A 26,738-nucleotide genomic window follows, 5' to 3' on the forward strand; every position below is an offset into this window, starting at 1 on the left:
TCCCGAAACGGGGCACGAACCCGCGTCTCCTGCATCGGCAGGCGGACTCTCAAGCGCTGCGCCACCAGGGAAGCCCCATAGCCCTTTTTACTACAACCATTGAACTAAACTTCTGTTCTTCCTTGTAGGCATTCTTTAAACAAAATAATGTACCTCAGGAAAGCCGTTTTAATCTGAAAAAGAACGTGGAGGAGGAGTATAGGAAGTGGAAGTCGATGACGAATGAAAGCGACATCATTGCCCACTTCTCCGCACAGCGCTCTCCTCCCCTCTTCCTTTGTCTCCTCTGGAAAATGCTCCTGGAGACGGACCATATTAACCAGATTGGCTACAGGTAAGCCAGAAACCTAGCTCTGCGTTGCATTTGGCAACCCACCGTACCCCACAGCAATGCAATTTATGTTTTACTCTCTGCTTTCCAGAGTGTTAGAGAGAATTGGAGCTAGGGCCTTGGTAGTCCATGTGAGAACATTTGCAGATTTCCTGGTGTATGAGTTCTCTACGTCAGCTGGGGGTCAGCAACTCAACAAATGCATTGAAATTCTTAATGACATGGTGTGGAAGTACAACATTGTTACATTGGACAGATTGATTCTCTGCCTGGTAAGAATACATTTACTTAAGAACAGATTTCCAAGCAGCCCCATTCTCTTTTGGATCGATGTGTATGGCTAATGGATCTTGTGCTCACCTGTTCTAAGTTGTTTCTAAGGATTTAATACATTTATACTATAAAACAAGTATTGCTGTCAGTTCCCTAAGGAACTAGAGATTCCCCAGTTTCTTCACTCATTCAGTGAGCATGTATTGAATACCTACTGTGTTGTATGCACAGAAGGTATAGAAGTACGTAAGACAGATGTGGTCCTGGCCTTGTAATGCCCTGAGTTGATTCTCAAAGGCTCCTACTAGAGGCAGGAAGCAGTAAAAAGTCGCTGAATCTTTTCTCACTACTTAAAACCATTTCTGTACACCTTGGTAGCCATAGTCATAACTGAGTGTTTCTTATAGCCACCCAGTATTCCCCAAGCAGTTTTTTCTCCTGATTCTGATGTCTATTTCAGGAATCACTGAACCGGGCTGGACAATGCTACATTTTTTTTAATACCATAGTGCCGATATTTAGGGAGCTTAAGTGGTTAACATTTACCTCTTAGCTGTAGAGCATAGATATAAAGATGGTTATAGTCTAGTAAGGGAAATAAGGTAAGTCTATAAATCAGTAAAATAAAAGGATAAGTTAGAGGTGTAGGGAAAACATTGCCAGGCAACAGTGAGAGATTACATCTACCTAGGTGGTGGATCTTAAAAGGTAGGTAAATTTCCAAAAATAAAGATGGACATTCTAGGTGAGAGCCAAAAATAGGTAAGAAAGGGTCAGATATGTTTGAGGAATGCTGAACAGTTGTTTTGGGGTAGACTGGACACATAATGAAATTCTAATAATCGTGAGTTGTAGTGTTTTCAAACTTAGACTCTTTAGCGCCACGCTTTTGCACAGGTTGGGCATTTTCATGTGATTTTTCTGTTCTTCTCCAAAGGCCATGCGTAGTCATGAAGGGAATGAAGCCCAGGTTTGTTATTTCATAATTCAGTTGCTGTTGCTCAAACCAAATGATTTTAGAAATCGAGTAAGTGACTTTGTGAAGGAAAATTCCCCAGAACACTGGCTGCAGAATGACTGGCACACCAAGCACATGAATTATCACAAGGTACTAATTAAAATTAGTGCTTCAGTTAATCCCTTTTAAGGCCAAACTTTAGGTATTTGGCTAATTGACTTGGCTGTTTTCTCTGCAGCTCTGCTCTTTTCTCTCTGGTCTGTATAGAAGTGAATTAGCTCCCTAGACTTTCTCAAGGTTCTAGAGTATCTCTAATGTTAAGAAGAAATTGAAACTACAGTTTTAGTAGACATGGGTACTTACAATACAAAATGAAAAGAGTTGTTACCAATCCTTTTGTATGTAAATCTCTTTTGGTATATCTTTGGGATAATAGAGATTTTTGGTGAGTAAAGGACTCTGGATTTCGTTGCATTGCAGGAACAAACAGTTTCATGCTCTTCGAAAAATGACAGGTTTATTTAGCTCCTTTTTTAAGAAAATTACAAAAGATCCCGTAAACATTTACCATTTCCTCACTTCCACAGAAATACCCGGAGAAGCTCTATTTTGAGGGCCTGGCAGAGCAGGTCGATCCTCCTGTGCCGATCCAGTCTCCGTATCTGCCCATCTATTTTGGAAATGTGTGTCTCCGTTTCCTTCCAGTATTTGATATAGTAATCCACAGATTTTTAGAGTTGCTCCCAGTATCCAAGTCATTGGAGACTCTACTGGATCACCTGGGAGGCTTATATAAATTTCATGGTGAGCTTTTTCAAATTTTAATTCCTTCTAATAGCTCTATAGACAAAATTAAGCTGTGCGTGACCATTTGTGTAATAGTAGTTCTAAAGGTTTTATTTTAATAATTTTTAATAAAAGTGTTTTGAAGGGGCAGTGCTATGTGATGATGTCATGAAGTATAAAATAGAAAACATAAAAATATCAATAGTTAAATCATAGCCTAAAAAAAAAGTAATATACTAGAGATCCCTTATTTTATATATTGTGTGATTAATTGCCAAATCAGTATAGAAGGGAAGTATGAGTTCAGAACAGACTAATGTTACTATGAGCTAAACAGATCTTGGCAGGCTTCTTGGATGGAGAGTGATTGAACTATGATGTATGTGATTTGTATAAAGAGAAAGGAGAAGAGAGCATGATAAGCAGAAAGAATCCTTCGGAAAAATCATGGAGGTGTTCAAAAACAAGGCATTTTGAAAACAATAGGCTAAATTGTACCTGGTGGTAGATCACCGTAAATGCCAGGCTGAGAAGTTAGTATTTTATAACCTGCAGATAATCAAGAGTTAACTAGAAGTTATTGAGTAAAGTTATGGTATGGAAAGCATTCTTTTAGAAAGGTGAATCCAGTTCTAGCCGCAGCATGTCTTGGAAGGAGGAAGCCATTTCAAAGACTTATGTCAAGACGTTGTATGATTAGCATCTAAACAAGTATGGTGGCATTGAAAATGAGAAAGAAAGGGCAGATAGTCAAGGAAGTAGGAATTGGGCTTGATTGACCCGTTATGGGGAAAATATCAAAAGAAATAAATCGAGGACAACTCTAAAGTTTTGAGCCTGGTAACTGGAGCGTGGTGAGGTCAGTGACAGAGCACAGAAGCCCTGGAGCAGCCACTGTGGGGACAGGGCGTATTTACCTGGTGGGCAGATACTTTTTCTTAGTCCTTGATCTGAGATGTCTCCCTTCAAAGCAGAAGTCTGAATTGCGTTTTAGCACTGCAGAGTAGGTATGAAGTTCAAGGGAGCATTCCTTTAAAAATGCTTTTCTTGGGGCTTCCCTGGTGGCGCAGTGGTTGAGAGTCCACCTGCCAATGCAGGGGACATGGGTTCGTGCCCCGGTCTGGGAGGATCCCACATGCCGCGGAGCGGCTGGGCCCGAGAGCCATGGCCGGTGAGCCTGCGCGTCCAGAGCCTGCGCTCCGCAACGGGAGAGGCCACAGCGGTGAGAGGCCCGTGTACCGCAAAAAAAAAAAAACGCTTTTCTTCTTTATTGGGTAATGTATGCACATGATGCAGTGAAAAGTAGTTAGTCCCATGCCTATCCTCCAGCTAGGCAGTTTCTTTCCCTTTAATCAATGATTTACAATAGAATTAAGGACAGTTTTAAGGAATATATTTTTGGAAAAGAAACTACATGTACGTAGAACAAAATTCAAAAGGTATTATGGGAGTTAATCATCTCTCTATTCTTCCCCAGGGCCACCTGGTTCCCCTTCCCATTGGCAATCACTATTACCAGTCTCTTGTGTATTCTACCTTAAATACTCTGGAGTTGGTAGTTTATTTTTTTTTCACAGATATTATGTAATATACACATTGTTCTACACCTTATTTTTTTTAACCTTTATAATGTATTAGGGTTGATTATGTTGTATCAGTACATACAAAGCTGCTTCATACATGCCATAATTGACCTAACCAGTCCCCTGTTTTTCACCATTTATACTGTTCTAATCTTTTGCCAGTATAAACAGGGCTGCAGCAACATTGCTTACACATAAGTCATTTTTGCAGGATAAATTTCCAGGACTGACATTGCTGTCAGAATGTGATGAATATCCTTCAGTATAAGCTGTGTATATTGTTAGAAGCCTTCTGCGTTGTCCTAGAATAAAAATATTCATTGTATGCAATTGCCCAACATGTGAAATAGTTTTGTAACCTTCTGAGCTGTTTTTTGGTAATCTTGAAAATAGAGGATTAGTTTTTCACAGTTGTCAGTAACCAGGTAACATTGTAATGATCTGTTTTCTTCTTGGCAGATCGTCCAGTGACCTATTTGTATAACACTCTGCACTATTATGAAATGCACCTGAGAAATCGCGAAAGTCTCAAACGAAAACTTGTCCATGCAATCATTGGGTCGCTCAAGGATAATCGACCGCAGGGCTGGTGTCTAAGTGACACTTACCTTAAATGCGCTATGAATGCACGAGAAGACAATCCCTGGGTCCCAGATGACTCCTACTATTGCAAATTGATTGGCAGACTAGTAGATAATATCCTTTTTACTGTGATTTTTCCAGACTCTTCAGAAATAATTATATGTTGATTTGTGCGAACATATATTGTCTTTAAATATTCCAAGATTTTGATATATTCTAAGATTTCAGTTTTTTAAGATCATTTTATTTGAAATGTTTTGAAGGTTTTGAAATCTTAAATTTGCAGCATTATGCCAGATAGGCAGAAATTTACTCCATTAAAATTTATATTTAAAAAAAGACCTTAGAGAAGAGATCTGTTTTAAAGAAAAAAAATCCTATTCCTAAATAAATGTGCTATGTGTTATAGAACATACATCTGTTTGCCACTGGAGAACATAGAATTTTGTTGCTTTAAATAAATCCCTGAATGTTTTTTAAAACATTAATAGATAACAATAAAACCTTATTATTTTTTTTTTTTTTAGTGAAAGAGATTCTATATTGGTATTTTTATTTCTTCACTTTTATGTTGTTTTAAATTATTAGCACACTGTGCTTAATATGTCTATACATCATGCCACTATTTACTAGACAGAGCAATTTTACATAAATGGGCATGATTTCTTTTCGTATGCAAGGAATTATTTCCTGAAGTAAAAGAATTACTCATGAGAAAGTAATGTTCTTATTAACTTTCCTATAACTATTGAAAGAAAATAGGTTGATAAAGCCTACAGATACCTTGGTTACATCTATAGCTATCATGTCACAGTTATAAGAGCTCACTTATATAAGACCAATCGTTTATACCTGTGGTTGACCACATGGTTGCTATCAGTACACTTCGGTCATGTCAAGTTTATTTGTATTTGGTTTGTATTGTTTGCCTCTTAAGCTCTCCAGTAAATCACTTCTTGAGGCCTCATAATCAGATGAATTGGTAATCGAATGAGATGTTTACATGTGAAACATTTGAAAACTGTAAAGCATTATACAAATGTGAGCCTTTAATCTCAAAATAATCAAATAGTTATTGCTTTAATCATCTGCACCAATGGCTGGCAAATCTCCTGGTCCATTCCCGAACTGTGACTGGAGATTCAATGAGTTTCCCAACCCCGCTGCCCACGCACTGCATGTTACTTGTGTGGAGCTCATGGCCTTGGCTGTTTCAGGCCAAGATGTTGGAAATGCTCTTCTAAATGTTGTCCTGAAAAGGTGTGTATCCTGTTTCCTGCAATAAGATTCATTGTTTATTTGTAGAGAACGGTATTCTATTTGGAGCTGTTTGACAAACCTGTTGTCCCAAGGCCAATGCTTGTTGAATAGTGACTGTCGTTTGGGTCCAGATCTTGTCTTTGTAATATAGATGAAATGGAATGAGCCCTGAACAGGGTCAGAAGACCTGGGTTTGTTCCCACTTCTACTCTTTATTAGCTGTTTGACATTTAATTTAGGAATAATGTTAACTTCTCGCTAAAGGTAGTCTTTCAAGACTCCCCTCTTAAAGACCAGCGTAAAGTAGGGGATGATGATTGGAGAAGAAGTACACATAAGTGAAATAGTCTTTTAGCTCAGCAACCATTGTTAAAGGAGACAACCAGAAAAAGAAGAAAAGCCTTATTTAGCTTTTGTCTATATTTTTACTCACTAAAAATCCATTGTAGTTTTATTGAAATAGGTCAGTTGTCACCCCCCAAATGGTATGTGTTCTCAAAATAAGATCCATTGTCACTTTTATAATTTCACTCTTTTATTCTTTTTTCCCCACTAATAGTCAGCCTTTAGTGCCAAGAGAGAACATTACAGCATGGATGAATGCAATTGGATTGATCATCACTGCCCTACCAGTGAGTTAATCATTGTGATTTGTATAAGCTCGTCATGCAATTAATGAAATGTTTCATATTTTTTAAGCTTTCATGTTGTTATTGCTTCAGAAATCTATAGTGACTATTTTGTTTGCGTTTTGCCTCAGACCTAAATAAAGCTACCTGACTTAAGGGTCCCTGCATCTCTGGTCCCACCTTACCTATCCAACCTTAGTTTTCCCATTAGAATCTGATCTGCTTTCAACCCCGTAACATGTTATGTATCTAGAGCCTTTGCTCCTGCAAATAATGCTTGTTGAGACATGTTTCAGGTACTTCTGCCATGTAAGAGAATATATCAGAACCCTTATTCCTTCTGTCACCTTCTCTAAAGCTTACTCATTCTCTGCTGGCTTAGGGCTTGCTGCTTCAGTGAAGTCTTCCATGACTCCTCCGCCCATGTGAAGTCTCCCTTCTGTGACCACCACACGTGTCTAGTCAGCACCACACAGTTGTCTGACATCTTTGAATGTCAGTAATATTGTCTAAACCTGAGCTTTCCACACTTGTTTTTTATGCACCTTTATGAATCACTTTTTCCTTACACTTCTCCAAAATATACACACACACACACACACACACACACACACAGTTATGAATTATAAATGTGTACCAGTGTTATCTGTATAATAAACATAGGCAAAGTCAATTTACCATGTAGTAAATATCAGATATTAAATGAACTGGACATGAGAAAGTGCTATTATTTTAAGCTTTGGAGTAGAATACTGGATATGGGGTGGAATACTGGATAAATGCTGTTTTTCACAAGGCTTTCTCCTGGTTTTAAAGGAGCCGTATTGGATTGTCCTTCATGATCGAATTGTGAGTGTTATCAGCAGTCCCAGCCTGACGTCTGAGACAGAGTGGGTCGGCTATCCTTTCCGCCTCTTTGATTTCACTGCTTGTCATCAGTCCTACTCTGAGATGAGCTGCAGCTACACGTTAGCTCTGGCACATGCGGTGTGGCACCATTCTAGCATCGGGCAACTTTCTCTCATTCCCAAGTAGGTATTATGATTTCTTAAAGACATTTGATTTATCATTTTGTTTTTGTTTTTTAATCTCATTTATGCATGAGGTATATATCTCATTCAATAGAACAACTTAGAAGTAAAAGTCTTAAGTAGATTCTAGGTATCAGGAAGCCTCCTTTATTTCAGAATTGTTTGAATGAAATTAATTTGTATGTACAAGTAACAATCTGGTATCTTGTTTTCCATTACCATTTTGGGGATGCTTAGTCAAATGCATTCTTTTTCCAGAATATATCCCAAAAGTTGGCTTTTGAACTGCATAACTAATATTAGGCTATCTTCTGATTTTTTTTTGACTGTATAATTGGTATTAGTTAGATTCACATTTCTTGAGAATGGCCTTTATATTAGGTTGGTTATTCTCTTTTTATTTCAAATAATTCACATTCTGTCATTCAGTAATTTTACTATTAGGAATGACTTCTAAATCTGAAGTAATTTATTTCAATAATCAAATGAAAATAAGAGCCAGTGAGAGATGTGAGACTAATTTAAAATGTTACCAAAATTAAAGGAAACTTTTTTAAAAAGATGACAAATTTTGCAAATACTCGGGTCGGCTGTATTAACAAAGTTCAAACAATTCAGCTGATTTCAAGTAACAATAAATTTTTATTTTTAAATTTTAGGTTTCTCACTGAAATACTTCTTCCTATAGTGAAGACTGAGTTCCAGTTGCTTTATGTGTACCATCTCGTGGGACCATTTTTACAAAGATTTCAGCAAGAGAGAACTCGATGTATGATAGAGGTAGAATAAAATCTGGGTTTTCCGTGATAAGATTAAGTTCTAAAAGATATATTAAGATTTCTTCCCCAGTGTTTTTCAAACTGCATATCATTACCATTAGTAGGAAAATCATTTTAGTGGGATCTAAGAGCAGTTTTTGAGGCCTTAGTGTCCCCATAACTTAGTATGTCTATAACGAGTTTGATGTGTGATGTGTTGAACTGGAGATGCAGGGGAAAATACCTGTCATCAAGGTTGAGAAGAAAGTTAAGGATGGAGAAGTGCATTTGAGAACATTCTCTGTAGTACAGAGGAATTCATTAAAATGATGGGAATGGTTGAAGTCAGTCACCTATAACGAGTGTATAGATAAAAGAAAATGAGCCAGGAGTAGACCCTTAAAGTATGAGCCACCAAATGGAACTAAGAAGGTCCAGTATAAAGGCTCCCTGAGATTGCAGATATCCCAGAAATTGAGAGGTCGTTTCTAGAAAAGGGATTGTCTAGCTATTAAGTTTAAGAGAATACTATTAGAAAGAGAAATTGCATTTAGGCTCTATTAGGAGGCAGTTTGTAGCACTCTGGATTGCATTATAAATGCAGGCAGTATCATATCACCCATGTGCACAGAGGTGTGTCTGATAGTGACAATTCCTCAACAAACATGTTATCCTCTGTGCTAGTCTTGTAATGGAGTCTGGCTGCATCAAGCTGAATTACTGAACCATTTTCTTACCATTTAAATAATTTTATATTATTTGTTAAATAGATTGGTGTTGCATTTTATGACATGTTGCTGAACGTAGACCAGTGTAGCACCCACTTAAACTACATGGATCCCATCTGTGACTTCCTGTATCATATGAAGTACATGTTTACTGGTGACAGTGTGAAAGAGCAAGTGAGTCACTTTATTTCTTAATGACATTTAGTTTAGAAAACTTAAATATATGGCGGACAGACTTTTTTGTTTGGGTGAGTGCGGTTTTTTGGTTAATATTTTTCTTTTAAGGGGACAAGGTTAATAGACCTTTTTAGGCTACGTGGCATATTACTCTGGACATAGTGTTAAAGTAAATACCTATTATAATTTCTCACACTTCTCCCCTTGATATTTGCAGCAAAACATCTGAAAAAGACCTGGGGGTTTATTAACAGTAAACTCATTAGGAAGAAACAGTACGGTATGGCTACTGAAAAGATCAGAGAGGCCTTGTGTTATAAGTGAAGCAGGGCCTAGTTTTCCCCGCAGTGATTAGGGTACACAGTGAGGATGTGAGACAAATCGCAGCATGACAAGAAGACTAAAACCGGGAGGGTCAGGAGAGTAACTAATGAAGGGTATTTGAAGGAACTGGGGGTGCTTAACTTGAATTCTTTAAGTCCTGGGGAATTAATTGTATTCTTACTATTTGGGCGTTGCCATTTGGAATAGGTATTAAATTTGTTCTGTGTCACTTTAAAAGGTATACAAACCGGTGAAGTTAAAGGGAGGCACGTTGTAACTCAACATATAAAGAGCCATTCCCTGGGAGAGCTGTCTCAAAGTGGAAGGGTCCTCCTCAAATCATAACTGAGTTTCCTGTCTGTGGGAACCAGAATCTCAGCTGTTTTAGAAGGGTGGAGAGAGGGCAGATTGGTGGAATTAAGTGACCTCCCCTCCATACTTCAATGTTATTTCTCTCTAAAATGGGAGAGGAACATAAATTGATAGACGTAAACATATGACTCCTAGTCTGGGGGATTCGTTCCTTGGACCTGGCGACATGGGGTGGGGAGGGCGTCGCCTCCTTCATGCCTCAGCAGGATTGTCAAGTGGGAACCAATTCAGAAATGTTCTCGTTAGCATATTCCCTATATTTGGGCCTAAGAAACTTTGACACAAGGGGAATACAAAAAGGAAGAATTATTAGTGGGCTGATCTTTCCTAGTAAGATCCAGAAACATTTGAGTAAAGCTAAGAAAGCTATGGAACTGCTTGATGTATTTATTTCTTTAAAGTTTTTAAGTAAGAGTAGATCTAATATTATTTAGTTTGAATTCCAAGTGTAAATCAAAACCAAAAAGTTAGCTTTATAGATAAATGTTATGAACGTAAGTTATTCAAAGAACTTCGACATATAATCGTGCTTTGTGCTTCCCTTACGTGATACCTTACGTGAAGATGGTATCTTAAAAGGATGATCCCCTTGGTGGGTATGTAGAATTCCCAGTGTAAACTCTACTAGCTGTCGTCAGTGGGACGACTGGCTAGCTAGGTAAATGAGTATGTTTTTGTAAGTGTATGCATACGTAGATAGACGCACATACACATATATACATATATATATAATGTGTGTGTGAGGGACAACACATGTTTTTTCTCATGTAAGAGAGAAGGAGTTTTAATCTGCTTTTGTTAAAACACAAAACATGCCGAATAACATCTCATCCACCTGTTCCACTCCCTAGTTTATTGTCTCAGGATATGTGTAAATTGCTTCTTTAAAGGTTGGAAATTGAAGTTCTCTGGTTAAAATACTTTTTAATGTGTTTTCATTTTTTAGGTAGAGAAGATTATATGTAATTTAAAACCAGCTTTAAAACTTCGTCTTCGATTCATCACTCACATTAGCAAGATGGAACCGGCTGCAGTGCCTCCACAAGCCATCAATAGTGGGTCTCCAGCACCTCAGTCTAATCAGGTGCCAGTGTCTCTACCAGGGACTCAGTGAAGTCAGGGTGTGCTGTGGTGAAAATGGACTTGAATCTATTAAATCTGAACATGATCGCGCTACATAGTGGTGGAGTAGAGGCAGTGATGTTCAGATTGTTTTATTCTGATTCAAATGGTGAATCTGTTGACTTCCAGCTCCCATCTCCCTATGTTTTTGTCTCTGAGAGATAAAGTAAGCTACACGTTGTTCATATCCACAACAATGTACTAGAGCTACCTAGGAATGGGGACATATCTGATTAAATGACTTGTACTAGGCACTCTCAATCTTTCCTATCTTGGCCATTGTTTTTATTTTTTAGTATTAATGACTTATTCAGTCTTCAAATACACTGTTTTAAAGGCACCACACATGTAAAATAGTTATTACAAATCCTTTTATACATAAATCTCTTTTGGTGTAAGAGATTTTTGTCAAGTAAAGGACTCTAGATTTCATTGTATTACTGGAGCAAATAGGTTCATATTCTTTTTAAAAATGGCTTAAATTTTTTATCACAGATTTCCAAGTAAATGGGCTAATATTTCTAGTGTAGATTGGCAAGTTTTTGCCTTTGCCATGGACTTGAACTTACTATGTGAAATGAGTTGGAAGTCATGTAAAAAAATAACATAGCTAGGGCTTCCCCAGTGGCGCAGTGGTTGAGAATCTGCCTGCTAATGCAGGGGACACGGGTTCGAGCCCTGGTCTGGGAGGATCCCACATGCCGCGGAGCAGCTAGGCCCGTGAGCTACAACTACTCAGCCTGCGCATCTGGAGCCCGTGCTCCGCAACAAGAGAGGCCGCAATAGTGAGAGGCCCGCGCACCGTGATGAAGAGTGGCCACCGCTTGCCACAACTAGAGAAAGCCCTCGCACAGAAACGAAGACCCAACACAGCAAAAATAAATAAATAAATTACTAAACTCCTACCCCCAACATCTTCTTTAAAAAAAAAAGAAAATAACATAGCTAGAAATGCATAAACTTAATAAAATCATCCTTAAGTGGTGATTCTTTAATCTCTGTTTTTAAAAATAAATCAGTTGCTTTTCCAGGTTGACACTTTCACCTGTGTGTGTGTGTGTGTGTGTGTGTTTTACATGTATTTAGAAACCTGTGTAGCAGTGACAGAATCTTACAGAGATAAAGAGAAAAGAAAAGTTTCTAGGGATTACAGCTTTGAACAACATGGAAATATGGTCCCTTTTCAGGTTGGGTAGCTTTATCTCCTGAAATCAAGAGTTCCGCTCTATGTGCGGGGGCTGATATAGGTGTTTATTTTTAATGCCAGCATATTTTTATTTGGAAATGAATGTGTATTTCTCTAACGATAAGGCTTTTGCCAAAATGGGAATATAAGCTTTTTAATTTCACAAAAGTTAGCATTTCCATATCTTGAATTTCATACCAAGAGGGAACTGATACAGTTTATACTAATTGCACTAACTTTCACCAAGGCAAAACATTTTTCTGAAAGACCAAACCTTTGGGAGGATAACTAGAAGTTTAAACTAGTCGATTTGCTAATTATGTCATTAACTGTGAGATTTTTATATGACGTTTCCATGTTTACTTAGGTGGGTTAAGGTAATCAGTAGGCTTATGGTTACCCTCCCGAGCAACTCCAAAGCAAGCCAAGGTTATTGCTACTGCTGTGTTCACTGTCCGAGTTACTTCTTCTGGTGTCTTCCCCAGAGATGGATTCACTTCCATTATATCTAATCCTGACAGTAGCCCTACAACAACAAATGGAAATAATGTAACTTATTAAATAGTTGACATTTTTAACTTAGCACAGACCGACTTGAAATGTTATCTGGGAATAGAAAGAGGTGTAATAACTGAAAACATTTCAGTCATTGCATCATGCAATGGACATTTAGGAAGTGTCCGTTGGGGCTCGATCTTCAGATGTGGGAGGTATCAGTATATATTGGCCGGGTGTACACTTCCTTCTTTATTCACTCAGATTTTTACATACCTGTTTTGTAAATTTCTTCTGTGATGTAGAGACCTTCTCTGTAAGACAGACCTCCCTGGACTGGTGTGCCAGTAGCTGGTGTGAAAGACGGGTCCAGTCCATCAACGTCAAAGCTCAAATGAATTGGCCTTTTCTTTCTTTTAAGAGGTGGGAAAGGAATTCAGTTTAAAGTTGGTGGTTTAATATTTCGTAGAAAAATACAGTTCTTACTTTGCTTTATAAAAAGTAACAACCCAGTGAAGTTCCATGATTGTACTTACTTGCTTTATTAATAACTTACATTGACCAGTGTCAGTAGCAAGTCCTTTTCATAATATTTATGTTACACACATACAAACACACATACACACACACAAAGTATCATACCTTCCGAGTAGATAGCTGAATGCTTCTTCCATCACCTTGCCAATTCCCAGTTTATCCACTTCAGTCATTGAAAAGTATTTAATTCCCAGAATTTTCAAAATGTAGCTATGAAAGAGGATATATTAATCTACAATTTATAAGGAGGCTGACCCTATGCCCTCTTGTTTCCTTTTAAAGAAAAGATCAGTGTGGTGAGATTTAAAAAAATATTTAAGTTTGGTGAACTGTATGTATATATCAATATATTTCTAAATAGCAAGAACGTAAAAATCACCTGAACACGTACACATATATGCATGTACGTGTATACATATAAATATGTGTAGATATAGATATATAGACTTGGTGCTGAAAATAATTTTTTCTCATCGGCTTGACCAGCACGCCTAGCAAGAGGAAGGACAAAAGGGAAGATAAGTCACATCAAGGAATAAACTTACTGTTCCCCAGGGTCCACGTCTCTCAGGCCAATATACACAATATCTTTGGCAGATAGGCAGGGAGTCACCCAGGAGAATCCTGGGACATCGGGAACCTAGAATTGCAATGGTTCCATTGGGTTATATATGCTTCTCTTGAGCAAATCTTACATTGAAAGTTAAGGACACTTGTTAGATTGCGTGTATCTTGTTTAGAACATAAATCTCAGGGAAATCATTAAAATATAATACAAAATTAAGAATGAAGTGCCTGCCCGCCTGTGCTACCCTTGTTTGCTTAGGCCTCACCCAGCTTCACCCTGTGGCCCACACCTAACCTGAATCACTTGTCAGCGTTTACCTGCCCCACACCCCATTTCCACTCTGCCCTGCTTTCCTGGAACTCTTCTGTAAAGAAATCAGTGTGCTTCCATTACTTTCATAGCTTCCTTCTTTTCTTCTCTTTCTCAGTAAAGACTTAATCCAGAGGGTGGTTGAGAGTGGATAAGGGAAATTTTCGATCAGACCTCTGGTTTGACCGTATCTTCAGATGTCCTGGAGCCATGCTTGGCTGTTCCCATGAGCTGGCTACGCATTTTGCAAGCCTATCACTTTGGTCATCTGTTCGGAAAACATTGCTGCCGACATTTAACATTAAGGAGGTTTTGCCCCCCAAGTATCATCACAACGGCCAATTTGCTGCAGCTGAATCAATAAAAATTGTTTTATTGGTGTGCTACAGCATATCAATAAAATTATGAACTACAATGTTAAATCTTATTCTGGAATTTCATCTTAACGTCTTTTAGAAAGGAAGTTTCCAAGGAGGAGGTAGTTGTTCCTCTTGTGGTTTAGATATATATTTCTCATCGTAAAGGTGGTAAATAATAAACCACCATAATCCTCATTTTAAAACTCCACGTTTGAAAAGGCCCTATGATGTGGAGGGGACACTTGGTAAGAATGAGAGGCTATGGGGTTTGTGGTAGAAGGAGGAGGTGCCAGGAGACCAGTTCTGGTCCTTGCTGCACATTTGGTACGTCTGTTAACCTCTGAACCTCTGTTAACTTGTTTATAGAGGATTCCTCTCTGCCCCACCTACTAAAAAGGGTAGTTTAAGAATCAAAAGGGAAGCTACATATGAAGTCAGTTTGCAAACTATCAAGTAAGGTAGAGGTACAGAGCCTCACCACCTCTATCCACCCACCCATTGCTTATTGGCTGCCCAGAAAAAGGGTTGAGAAATTAATCAAGAAGATGGCACAGGGGTTCTTACTTCCCTTCCGCCTCCTGAACTTCTGCTAAAGATAATTCTTTTGTAACGAAATACCAACCAGCTGTTTACCTTTCCCTTTAGTTCCTTCAGGAGGAAAGATACAGGTTGTCCATGTAAGTTCCCAGTTGTGGTTGTCAGTGGAGTGTTGATGTCGGTGTGAGCATCCACCCAAATGACACAGAGATCTGGGTGGACCCTGGCATGGCCAGAGATGCTGCCAATTGCCAAACTTGAGAGGAAAAGAAGTTTGTATGGACATCAGGTTTGCAGTATCATTACGTACATCATATCATAAATGCAACATCCTCACCTGATTTTCCTTTAAGTCAAAGTGGCTAATACTTGTGAGAGGTTTTAAACCGGAGATGCCAGTTAAACAATGATAACAATAGAGAAAGTATAGCTTATACTTAATATATACTAACAAGTTATATTTATTTACTTCAATGGCATTACTAATAAATTTGTAATTTTTTTCAAAACCACCTTCTAATAAAATTGCAAATTATAGTTTAACTAAAAATTAACTGTGTGAAAAGACAGTAGCCACACAAGAAATTTGTTAGCATGAGACACCACTCAACTCTCAGGGTTAAATCAGGCTCGTTTTCTGTACTCTTATCTCTCTTGGTAAATACTAATTCTCCCAAGTGAATTATGACAGAGTCCCTCCATTTTTCTTAAAATCCAATTCTTTTACAATTGGGGAGCATCACTTGGAAGTCCTTACATCCACTTCAGCCAGTGTATCCTGGGAGCTCACTCACTCAGATCCTCTGCTGGAACTTTCTAGTCTCCTGCTATGTATTTAAGGACCCGCTCTTAGCCAGATCCAGAACCCTCAAAGTTCATCTCAAACATTCCAAGCTCCAGAAAACTTGCCGGAATGAAAATGCTAAGTAATATCTTACACAAAAGTTAAAAGATCAGGATTTGCCATGCAGTGCTTGCATTCTCCCACTTGTGAATGTTCAGGAATCCTCCAGAGAATCGTGAACGTTCAGATTCTCAAAGTGGAAGCAGTCGTTTCTCCATGTTCAGGTACTGATGATTCAGCTTGACGTTTGTCTTTTCCTCTTTGGCCATTTGCCACTCTTAAAATTTCCACTTACAAATTTTTCCACTTAAAAAAGAAAGTGAGCTCCAGTTTCTCAATGGCAGTTTTGTCACAGAAGCCCTGGTAACTCTTTGGCTTTAGGGGAGAAAACGGAGGGGGGATGAAGTAACTGACTCTTGCATCAAGAGCTATTGTAATGTTTGTACTTTTCATCTAATTATACTTCTTCTGATAACATATCGTGGGACCTTGAGAGTAAACATGGAAAGACTTGCACGCAAAAATTATCTTTGCCACATTATTTATAATGGTGAAAATTTGAAAATAATCTGAATATCTGAAAATATGGATATATATAGTGATATCATACCTTGATGAAAAATTAAGCAACAATAAACAATTATGCTTGTATATATCATGAAGTAACATAAGGAAATTTGTAGTGTAGATTAAGAACAAAACAGGATAATACACAATTGTTAAAATCATACACAAGGAAAAAATTATGGCAGGAAGGAAGTATGCCAGATTTTCAAAATTCCAGTAGAAACGGTTGTTAGAGAATTACAACTGCCATTGTTTTTTCCCTTTTATATATGTGTGTGTATTTCAAAATTTTTACAATTATTAACTTTTACAATGGGAAAACGCATGCTTTAGTTGTTGACCTAAATGAGTTGTTTCTATTATCAGTAATCAAGTACAGTAAACTGACTATAAATTTCCTCAGTGCTCATTTATTTAGAAATGTAAGCCTGAATATTTTGCCTAAATCCGTTCATATGTATTTTCTGCTGTTATAAAGATAATGCAAGCCTTCAAACAGAGCTAAATTTATGTTTCCAAAATAAAGTAGTAACCAATAAAATTAAAAGAAAAAAGACAGAAAATTTGGTATAAAATATCGATCAATGCTCTCCCTTCCTTATTTTCTCTCTTCTCATGGTTTTGGTGATACTTGCTTTACAGTATTTGTGCCAGACTTCCATAGAGATAACCATTAAAAAAGACCTGTGGTCTCCGCCCAGTACAAGGCTGGTCCTTCCGTTCCTCTTGATTTCTGCCACCACATCAGCCAGCTGTTCACTTGCTTTTCCCACAGACCTTGGATTCTTCACGATTTGAAAGGGACTGTCATTAGGGACATCAGCAAAGGTCAGGGCCCCATAATCTTTCACATCACACTCTATAATTAAAATTAAAAGTTTCAGGTTACTAAGTTAAAAAAGAGATTACAAAACAGCCTGTAGGATGATTCCAATTTTACCAAATAGGTGTATTTGCAAAAAAAAAAAAAAAAAAAAAAATCGTATTGGAATGGCTGTAGAAACTTGTGAAGGTAAAAACCTTGTCCACTGTTGCCTGACAGCATCATCCCACGTTTGCTGTACACCCGTGCCTGCTGTATACTGGGTTCTCTGCAAATATCAATACTTCTTGAATCGAGCCAGTTAGGCTAGACACGAAAGTGTAACGGTGATAAGCTGGTTTGGGCTTAATGGGTGGCATCACTGTCTTGGTCTCTGTCTCTGTTTATGTGCTGTCACTTTACTACAATAAGCATGTTTTGTATACGTAATGAAGAAGTTGTTTTTAAAAGAATATGTATACATATATATTTATGCCCAGAAGAAAATACACCAATATTTTCTAAATTTTCTTACACTATATTAACAGCCCGTGGTTTCAGTCCAATCTGTCACCAGCTGAAGCAGCTCAGCTCCCTGCTCTGTCCATCGTACCTGCCTTATAGTGGGACTGTCTGAATTAAATAAGAACGTATGATTAGCAACGAGCCTTAAAGCTTTTGTGAGGTCAGGAAATAAAAGCTCTATTATTATACTTCTTTAATAAAGAAATTGCAGCTAGCCCAAAGTTTCTAAGGACCTAGGTCACTCCCTAAAAGGCCCTGTTTAGGCTTCAATTTACAGAGCTTCATGTGATCTAAGTACAGTGTTCTGAACTAACCAGTCATTGTACGCTGTAGTCATTAAATGTCCATGTGTATCCAAGATTCACTAACACCTTCAAGAGATTCAACCTGATATAAAATATGACCAAATTATGCTTGTTAACGGAGGGACTAGTCTAGTCCATTTCCCCAAGCCTTCTGTTCTCTCTTGGGGTCTTTTTTTTTTTTTTTTTTTGCTTTATGAGGTATAATTGTTATTCACTAAAATTCACTCACTTTAAATGTACAGGTCAACCAGTGTTAGAAATATCTACAGTCTTGCAACCATCACCATAATCAACATTTAGAATATTTTCATCACCCCCTAAATTCCCTCGTGCCCCTTTATGGTCAATCCCTGCCCCACCCTCAGGCAACTACTGATCTTTGTCTTGCTATGCTTTCGTCTTTTCTAAAATGTCATACAGATCATACAGTTGGTAGTCTTTTGTGTCTGGCTTCTTTCACTCAGCATGATGTCTTTGCCATTCATTCATCCATGTTCTTGCCTATGTCAGCAGCCTCTTCCTTTTTATTGTTGAGTACTATCCCATAGTATGGATGTACCACTTTTTGTTTATCCATTCACCGGTTAATAGGCATTCCGTTTCCATTTCTTGGCTTTTATAAATAATACTGCTACAAACATTCAGGTAGTAGTGTTTATAGTATATGTTTTCACTTCTCTTGGGTAAATATCTAGAAGATTTGCTGGGTCAAGAGGTAAATGTATGTTTATTTAAGAAACTGTCAGGGCTTCCCTGGTGGCGCAGTGGTTGAGAGTCCGCCTGAGGACGCAGGGGACACGGGTTCGTGCCCCGGTGGTCTGGGAAGATCCCACATGCCGCAGAGCGGCTGGGCCCGTGAGCCATGGCCGCTGCGCCTGCGCGTTCGGAGCCTGTGCTCCGCAACGGGAGAGGCCACAGCAGTGAGAGGCCCGCGTACCGCAAATTTAAAAAAAACTGTCAAAGTGCTTTCCAAAGTGGCTGTATCATTATGCATTCCCACCAGAAATACACGAGGGTTCCAGTTGCTCCATATCCTCCCCAACACTTCATCAGAGTTTTAAATATAAAGATGACGTTTACTTTAGCCCATACTTTAAAAATTATATCACTTTGCATTTGCATGCTCGCATATATATATGTATATGTATACGTGTACACATACACGCCATGCAAACACTAGGTACTATTATTGTTATTATATTACTGTTTTATTTTCTTTCCTTTCACAAATAGGGGTCCTCTTGCTAGTAGTGTACTTCCTGCTGCCGCTGGCTTTTCATTTTCAATTCCCCTGACTCCCCTACCACCCACCCCCAGTTCTTGCACACACACATTCTCTTATACAAGAGTCTGGCTGGAAAGACAAAATATCTGAGTGGGGATATTCATCCAACAGTATTTACTGAGCATGCCCCCCATCGCTGCTTTTTTTTTATAGGCTGTACTTCTAAGGTTATAGCCAATGCTGCAATTCTGCGGTATAAATGTCACTCCAGACACACCCTCTTTTAGCAGGACCCTGGTCCTTCCTTCAGAGTGAGAAGAAAATCAGGCTGATCTTTCAAGTTAAAAATTAGCTTGCTCAAACTAGTGGTTACCAGAGGGTAGGGGCAATATAGGGGTAAGGGACTAAGAGGTATGAACTATTAGGTACAAAATAAGCTACAAGGATATATTGTACAACACAGGAAATAGAAGCCAACATTTTATAATAACTGTAAATGGAGCATAACCTTTAAAAATGTGAAGCATTATATTGTACATATATGTAACGTATAATATTGTACATTAACTATACTTCAATAAAAAGTAATCAATGTTTTAAAATTACCTAATTCTTTAAGTTTCTCAAGCAGACCAGCCTTCCTCAATACTGTAGGGCCTTCTTCCACCCCTCCTCGTGGCTGAACAATTAAAAAATAGAGTAATTCAGACATTATCATGACCATCTGATGCCCACAATAGGAACCCTTTTCATTAATCAATTGAAGAGTATCAATTTTTGAATACCTACAGAGTCAGGAATTTACATTATCTCATTTAATCATCACGGCAAGGTAGATTGAATTACCCCTATGTCAAATACGAAGATCCAGAATCAGAAAGGTTACGTAACTTTCCTAACAAGTGGGAGAGCCTTAGTTCACACCCGCATTCTTTAGATTCCAAAACTTGCATCTCCTCTTCTCCATCACACGGCGTTACCAGCACAGTGAACACATATTTTGTACAAAAGCGCTCTGAGAGATGGAGATACAGTGATTAAAAGGAGAGGGCTTCTGTCTTTGAGTAACTAACAAGCTAATAGGGGATTTGGATATTTGATCCCAATTACAGCACTTAGAGACTTGCTTCAATGCAGATAGAAGGTTCATAACCACAAAAACAGGATGATCCTAACTCTGCCAGGAGCAGAGTGTGTCAGAGAAGTCTGCGTGGAGTAGGCTGATATTTCTGCTGAGTCCTGCAACGTGAGTAGGTGTTCAGGAAAATAGATAGGGTGATAGAGAAACTTTGCAAACCAGGGGAACAGCTTGAGTAAAAACATAAGGGAAAAAAAAAAAAAAGAGCGTGGCATGAGAAAGACCTACTTGCAGGTCCTCACGGTGGTAAGTTAGGGCTCTTGGGGAGAAAGCAGGCAGCAGGGAAAACCATCACCCGGGAGCCGAAACCACAAAACTAACCCGGCATTTCAGGTATTTTGACCTGCTTAAGCACAGTTGGCACAATTCTACCTTTGCTCATTTTACATCAGGGAAGCTAACACGCTTCTTCCTGGCTGTAAGTCTTCTCCAGCCTCCTGGCAGATTAGCCATCAAAAGAATCGGTTCTTGCATGTGTCTCTCTGATTCTGATTTCCAACAAGCCTTTTCAATACAGGAGGTTACTTTGTGTTCTCAGGGGAGAAGGTGTGCCAAAAGACAGGTGGATCTATCCCCAGGATTGGGCTGTGGCACCAAACTAAGTAGATATTTCTTCCCAACTCAAATTACCGGATGACTTGCCCTGGCTGCCAGGCAAATCCTCCATGTCAAATTCCTGTCCCTGGCAGCCAGGGACGCCCCACGCTCAGCTGGACACATTTGCTCCTTCACTCCACTCCCTTTTTTGTATGACTCCCACCCCCTCTCAAGTAGATACAATTTCTCCTTCTTTAAAGTCCAACAGTGTGCTGCTTGGCTCAAATTTTGCCTTGGTTTTGTGTTTGTTTTTGTCTTTTCTCCATTATTAGATTTCAGTCCAATTTTTTCTACACTTCCAGCACTGTATTTTGTGGTACGGAGCTGACACTTAGTAGATGCTCAAAATTTGTCAGTTTGAGAAAACTCCCTGCCCTTTTTCCCCCTCCCTTTCAAACTTTAGAACAAATCTCATACACCCCTTACAAATGAACTTATTTACAAAACAGAAATAGACTCACAGACATACAAAACAAATTTATGATTACCAAAGGGGAGACGGAGGAGGGGATAAATCAGGAGTTCAGGATTAAAATATACACACTACTATATATAAAATAGATAACCAACAAGCATCTACTGTATAGCACAGGAAACTATACTCAACATCTTTTAATAACCTATAATGGAAAAGAATTTAAAATTTACGTTCATATATAAAACTGAATCACTTTGCTGTACACTCAAAACTAACACAACATTGTAAATCAACTATATTTCAATAAAAATTTTAAAAATAACACCATTCTGAACTTTAAGAATTATAAAAAAAAAACAACCACAACAAATCTTATACACCCCTTAGTTGATATGAAAGTCCTCCCTCAGTATCTGAAGAGGACTGGCTCCAGGACACCCACCCTACCCCACCACCTCCCAATCCCCCCACCCCTACTCCCCCTACCCCCTGCCCCCTGCACGGATGCTCAAGTCCCTTACATAAAATGACATAAAGATATTCCAGATACAGAACCTGCAGATATGGAGGCCCAGCTGTATATTTATTACAATATCACAGTCGATCAATTTCAGAGTGACACTTTTTAGCTCTTTTTTTTTGGCTGATTCAAACTGCTTCTAATGATTGGTCTTTTCTTGTTGTTCTTTGTTAGCTCTACTGACTTTGAAGCTGGGCTCCATTCCCTAACTGACCACAACTCTAAGATCCACTGTAGATCTAAAGATGCACCAGTGCAGGTCAGGAGCACAGGCTCTGGTATCAGACAGTCCTGTCTGGAATTACACAGTCAAAGCTGTGTGACCTTGAGCAAATTCTCAAATCTCTCTGAGCCTTAGTTAACTCAACAGTAAAATCAATATAATACCTACTTCATTCTTTGCCACCACCTCCTCCCCTTAACCACTGCCCTGCAAGGGAATGGAGTCCTTTGTCAGATTCAACCTTCTAGCCCTTTAATCCTCTCTTTTGCCTATTTATCCAACTTTACCTCCTTTAAGTGAGGACAGAAATTTATATGTTGGCCATTTTTTTCCCTTCTATGCTATGGCTTAGTGTAGAAAAATATCTCTCTCTGAGTCCTTACTATCACGAGACAATAAGCTTCATTCTCATGGGGCCATGTTTTTTTGTTGCTGTTGTTGTTGTTTTTGCGGTTCGCGGGCCTCTCACTGTAGTGGCCTCTCCCATTGCGGAGCACAGGCTCCGGACGCGCAGGCTCAGCGGCCATGGCTCACGGGCCCAGCCGCTCCGCGGCATGTGGGATCTTCCCAGACCGGGGCACGAACCCGTGTCCCCTGCATCGGCAGGCGGACTCTCAACCACTGGCGCCACCAGAGAAGCCCCGGGCCATGTTTTAACAAGGAAGAGCTGTAGAAGTCAGGAAGGAAGAATTATGGAGAATGGAAAATGCATCTGGCTATATTTCAAAATATTATCCCCTGGAGTGGCTCTTACTATCAGCATTTGGCCTTCTGCTGAGGTCCAGGGGTCAGAGCATATTCAAGCTGTTTCCTCCCTTCCTTCCTTCCTTCCTCCCTCCTCTCTTCTTTCCTTCCTTCTTTTTTTTTATCAGTTATTTCAGCGCTATCTTTGTTAGAACCTGTCCCAAGAATAGGTGAGCGCATTGTGGATTTTGCAATTACCCCCAGCATTAAAAGAAACACTTCTTTGTCGGCAAAATGTCCCTGTGTTTCAGGAGAGACCTTTGAAAGGTTTCCAGGGAAAGTGAAGCAGTATTGACTGACAGTCCAAATGCAGTTTGCATCTCTAACCTCTGACCTGTCCCAATTTGTTTTGTAATAAAAAAGCCAGATTGCAAAGCAAGAGTTCAAAACTAAGAGAATACATACATTGCTCAGACGGGCAAAGAGAAAGTTCTAAGAAACCTGAGAAACCCCATTTAAAACAACCACAACCACAAAAAAATCAGCCTGGGAAGGTGTCAATTCACACTCTATTCTGTTTGCTTTTGTTTTTGTATTTCCCCATCCCCCCTCTTTTAGCACAGATGCTTACGGGAGTCGAAGATATCTGTAATCTCATTAGATTTATCAGAATGAGTGTGCCTGGGCAAAAAAAAAAAAAGACTACATTTACATGTTGCTGGCATGTTTTGGAATCTGGGAGTTTGATAAATTCATTAGTCCTTTCAATGTGGTCAACTTGCAGGTGGGTTTCCTTTTTTGTTTTTCTTTTTTCCTCCCTCAAAGAGAGGTGCACAAGGGACTCTACCTAGTCCATGAAATCAGTACTTTTATAGAATCATGAAAACCCTAAAATAATATAAATCACTCACAAAGTTGATAAATCAATAATGTTTAGGTTGTCCACATTTTTAAATTCTAAAGGTTGCTGCCCGTCTATGAAATTTTTCTAGGCGTTAATTACATAACTAAACAAATGTGTTTTCTTAAAATTCTATCTCCTTCTACATATAAACAGTAACACCAAAAGCAACGAGAACACAGAAATCTAAATGAGTAGTTACAATGCAGAAATAGTCTATTTCCATTCAAATAAAAATATTTTCTCTTAAAAAAAATATGAGGAAAAATTCAGCAGATTTAGACAAAATTAGCTGTGGCTGAGATTAGGAGCCATAAGAATAAATGGATTTGTGACCATAATTATACAATGATGCAAAATGGTGAGAGGACTTTAAAATATAGATTTCAGGTCAGGTTGTATCAGGGAATTTAACTAACTAGACATTAACACCTTACTAATTTTGAAGTTCGAAACTTTCTCATAAATTCCGGTTATGCAAAGCCAGGGTTTTTACTCACCTGGCCCTTTGAGAAAGGAGCTCCGATGATCCCTATGGATTTTGGCTTGGAACTCATGCTCCAGCACTGCTCACCGCTGCACCCAGGGTCTCGAGCCAGTCGTCACTCTGTGCAACTCTCAGTGACAGAGAGCACATATTTTTTTCTATTTATAATTGAGTTATATCTGTTTACTTTATTCTAATGAGGGAGAGTGGCTCCACCTACTGAAATAAAGCAACAGTCAAGTGGAAGTCCAGCAAGTTCATACTTGGAATAACTATGAGTCCTCTGGGTCTAGGTCTCTAATTAAGTGAGATTATTCATGTAGACAGTTCACACCCATTTGACAAAGCCAGCTGGTGACATTAATCTTTCCTAATCACCACTTGGATTTCCTAATCGTAATTATATTTTGTAGTCATAATTAATTAATCAAAACCACAGAAGAAGTGCTATGGTTCTTGCGGTGCAAACTCAGGGCATGGCACTTACCTCTTCCAGCTCTCTGCATCCTTCTGTGTCGAAAGGGCTGGGACTAGCAAGATGGTCTCCCACATCCTTTCCAGCTCTACAACGCTGAATTCAGTTTTCACTCTGGGATTAATAGTTAATCCACGAGGCACACCTCATACACCACCAGAGCACAGTCTCAGGGAAGGCATATGACTTCCTTTTCTGATTATTAATTAAAGAAAAAACTAATTGCCTGATTAATAACCCAGAAGCGTTACCATACTAATTTTGAAATACGATATGCGGGAAAGTAACAGTTATTGGACTCATAATGTCAAAATGAAACAGAGATGCAAAAACAGCCACGACTGAGTTTTTATCATGTGCCAGATGCTGTTCTGTTTTATATTATCTCATTTAATCCTTATGTGAATTTTATGACCAGTCTCATTATTTGTGCTATTTTACTGATGAAGCAACTAAAGTTCAGAGGGGTTGCCAAATGTCACAAAGAGGAAGAGCCATGACACAGTCGTAGGCATTCTGGATCCACCTAACCACTGGACTTTACATTCTAAACGCAGATGAAGTGTCAGCTATGTGTGCCTGTCAGACCAGTGTGTAAGATCTTATAGAAAAAGCCAAATGAACTTTTTGGCCAACCCAATATATCCTAGATATTTACTTGGGGTATTTTGTATAGCTAAGTATAACCTCTTATGGTTTCACATTGCAAATAACTTTTTTCTAATCTGTCAGTAACCTGATTAACTTTATATGTCATCACTCAAGATTCTTATTTTTTGAAATGGACAGTTGAATAATTTTTTCCTTATGCTTTTCACTTTGGAAGTTTCATTAAGTCCTTTCTACTCCAAAATCACAAATATATATTTCTGTATTTTCTCCTATTTGCTTTAGAGTTTATGCTTCACACTTAGTTCTTTAATCCATCTATACCCATCTTTGTACATTGTGTAAGTTTTCCAACTCTATTTTCCCTTGGAGAGTCCATCAGTTTCCTCAACAACACCCACTGAGCCATCCTTCCATTTTGCCTCATGGATTCAAGTGTTATTTCCCTCATGTACCAAGTTCCCCTAGACACATGGGCTCTTTCTTCTGATCCATTGGCTTATTTACCTGTGGCTGTACCAGGTCCACACTCTGATTATCCTGGCTTTACGGTATATCTTACCATTCTTCGGTTAATAGTAACATTTTGCTCTTTTTCAAAACTGATTTAGCTATTTATGAGCCTCTGTTCATCTACATATTCAGAATAAGTTGATGGGTTCCTTAAAAAAAATCCTGCTAGGATTTTTACTAAATTTGTAGATGAGTCCATAGAGATTTGATATCTTTCAGGTTTCATTGTGGGTGTATTATTTTTACTCTAACATCTGAAAGTTCCTTCTATATCAAGCTGAGGTTGCCTTCCTATTACTTGACCCGGTGATTACAACCCTTCAATCCAAGTAAAACACACTATCCCTCGGCTTCATGTATTTCTTGCATTCTCTATTGTTTAGCCTGTATATCCCCAAATACCTCACCAGTTTTTTATATTACATGATGGCTACTTTCCTTCAGGTCATCAACTTGGTCATTCCCTTCAAAACATCTTCTGGCTCCCCTATGGCCTCCTTAACTATGTGATTCTATCCAGAACCAAGTGCACACATTCAGGTGTAGATGGAGTCATCTAGCCCATCAAAGACAAATCTGGTAATGCTTGACTTTCCAATTCACTGATAAAAATACTGAACAGGGCAGCACCTATGAAAGAGCTCCTTGGCATTCCGATGGAAACCTCAGCCCAGATTGCCATAGTTCCATTCATTAGTCATGGATCCATAGGTACAGCTGTTCCCTCAATTCCCAGCTTAACCACTCTATCTTGGCTGTAAGGATATCATAAGGAAAACTGCAGGTACGTCAATAAATTCTTGTTACACTTTGCCTGCTACATTTTGTCACTTACCAGTCTGACTTCCCTGTCAAAGGTGATGAATTGACCCTGAGAGACACTCTCTTCTTGGTAAACCCATGCTGACTTCTAGTGATTACTGTTTCCTTTTTGTTGTGAACATAAATCATCCTTTGATCTCCAAAGCTGTCATCTCAGGACTTCAAAAGGAAGAAGACA

At 38.7% G+C, this 26,738-nt stretch overlaps 2 protein-coding genes across 3 annotated transcripts in view; one reads left to right on the top strand and one right to left on the bottom strand.

The window, feature by feature from the left end:
• The window catches only part of MED23 (mediator complex subunit 23), a 42,426-nt gene extending 31,520 nt beyond the window's left edge, over positions 1-10,906 (top strand). For both annotated transcript variants that reach the window (XM_007456541.1, XM_007456540.1), the window contains 11 exons: positions 129-334; positions 423-603; positions 1,542-1,712; positions 2,150-2,366; positions 4,391-4,627; positions 5,608-5,773; positions 6,333-6,405; positions 7,219-7,433; positions 8,093-8,213; positions 8,962-9,093; positions 10,739-10,906. In XM_007456541.1, coding sequence (XP_007456603.1) covers positions 129-334; positions 423-603; positions 1,542-1,712; positions 2,150-2,366; positions 4,391-4,627; positions 5,608-5,773; positions 6,333-6,405; positions 7,219-7,433; positions 8,093-8,213; positions 8,962-9,093; positions 10,739-10,906 — 1,887 coding nt within the window. The remainder of the gene's footprint in view (positions 1-128; positions 335-422; positions 604-1,541; positions 1,713-2,149; positions 2,367-4,390; positions 4,628-5,607; positions 5,774-6,332; positions 6,406-7,218; positions 7,434-8,092; positions 8,214-8,961; positions 9,094-10,738) is intronic.
• A 1,332-nt stretch (positions 10,907-12,238) lies between these two features.
• Positions 12,239-24,423, bottom strand: ARG1 (arginase 1). Its single transcript, XM_007456542.1, has 8 exons — positions 24,155-24,423; positions 19,780-19,852; positions 17,001-17,175; positions 15,002-15,161; positions 13,678-13,772; positions 13,238-13,342; positions 12,872-13,008; positions 12,239-12,626 (listed from the first exon to the last, which is right to left on the bottom strand). Exons 1-8 carry the CDS (start codon positions 24,209-24,211, stop codon positions 12,460-12,462), a joined length of 969 nt encoding a protein of 322 aa, XP_007456604.1. The 5' UTR covers positions 24,212-24,423; the 3' UTR covers positions 12,239-12,459.
• Positions 24,424-26,738: the final 2,315 nt, after the last annotated feature.

Source organism: Lipotes vexillifer, unplaced genomic scaffold, assembly GCF_000442215.2.
Source record: "Lipotes vexillifer unplaced genomic scaffold, Lipotes_vexillifer_v1.1 scaffold438, whole genome shotgun sequence".
Lineage (NCBI taxonomy): Eukaryota > Metazoa > Chordata > Mammalia > Artiodactyla > Lipotidae > Lipotes > Lipotes vexillifer.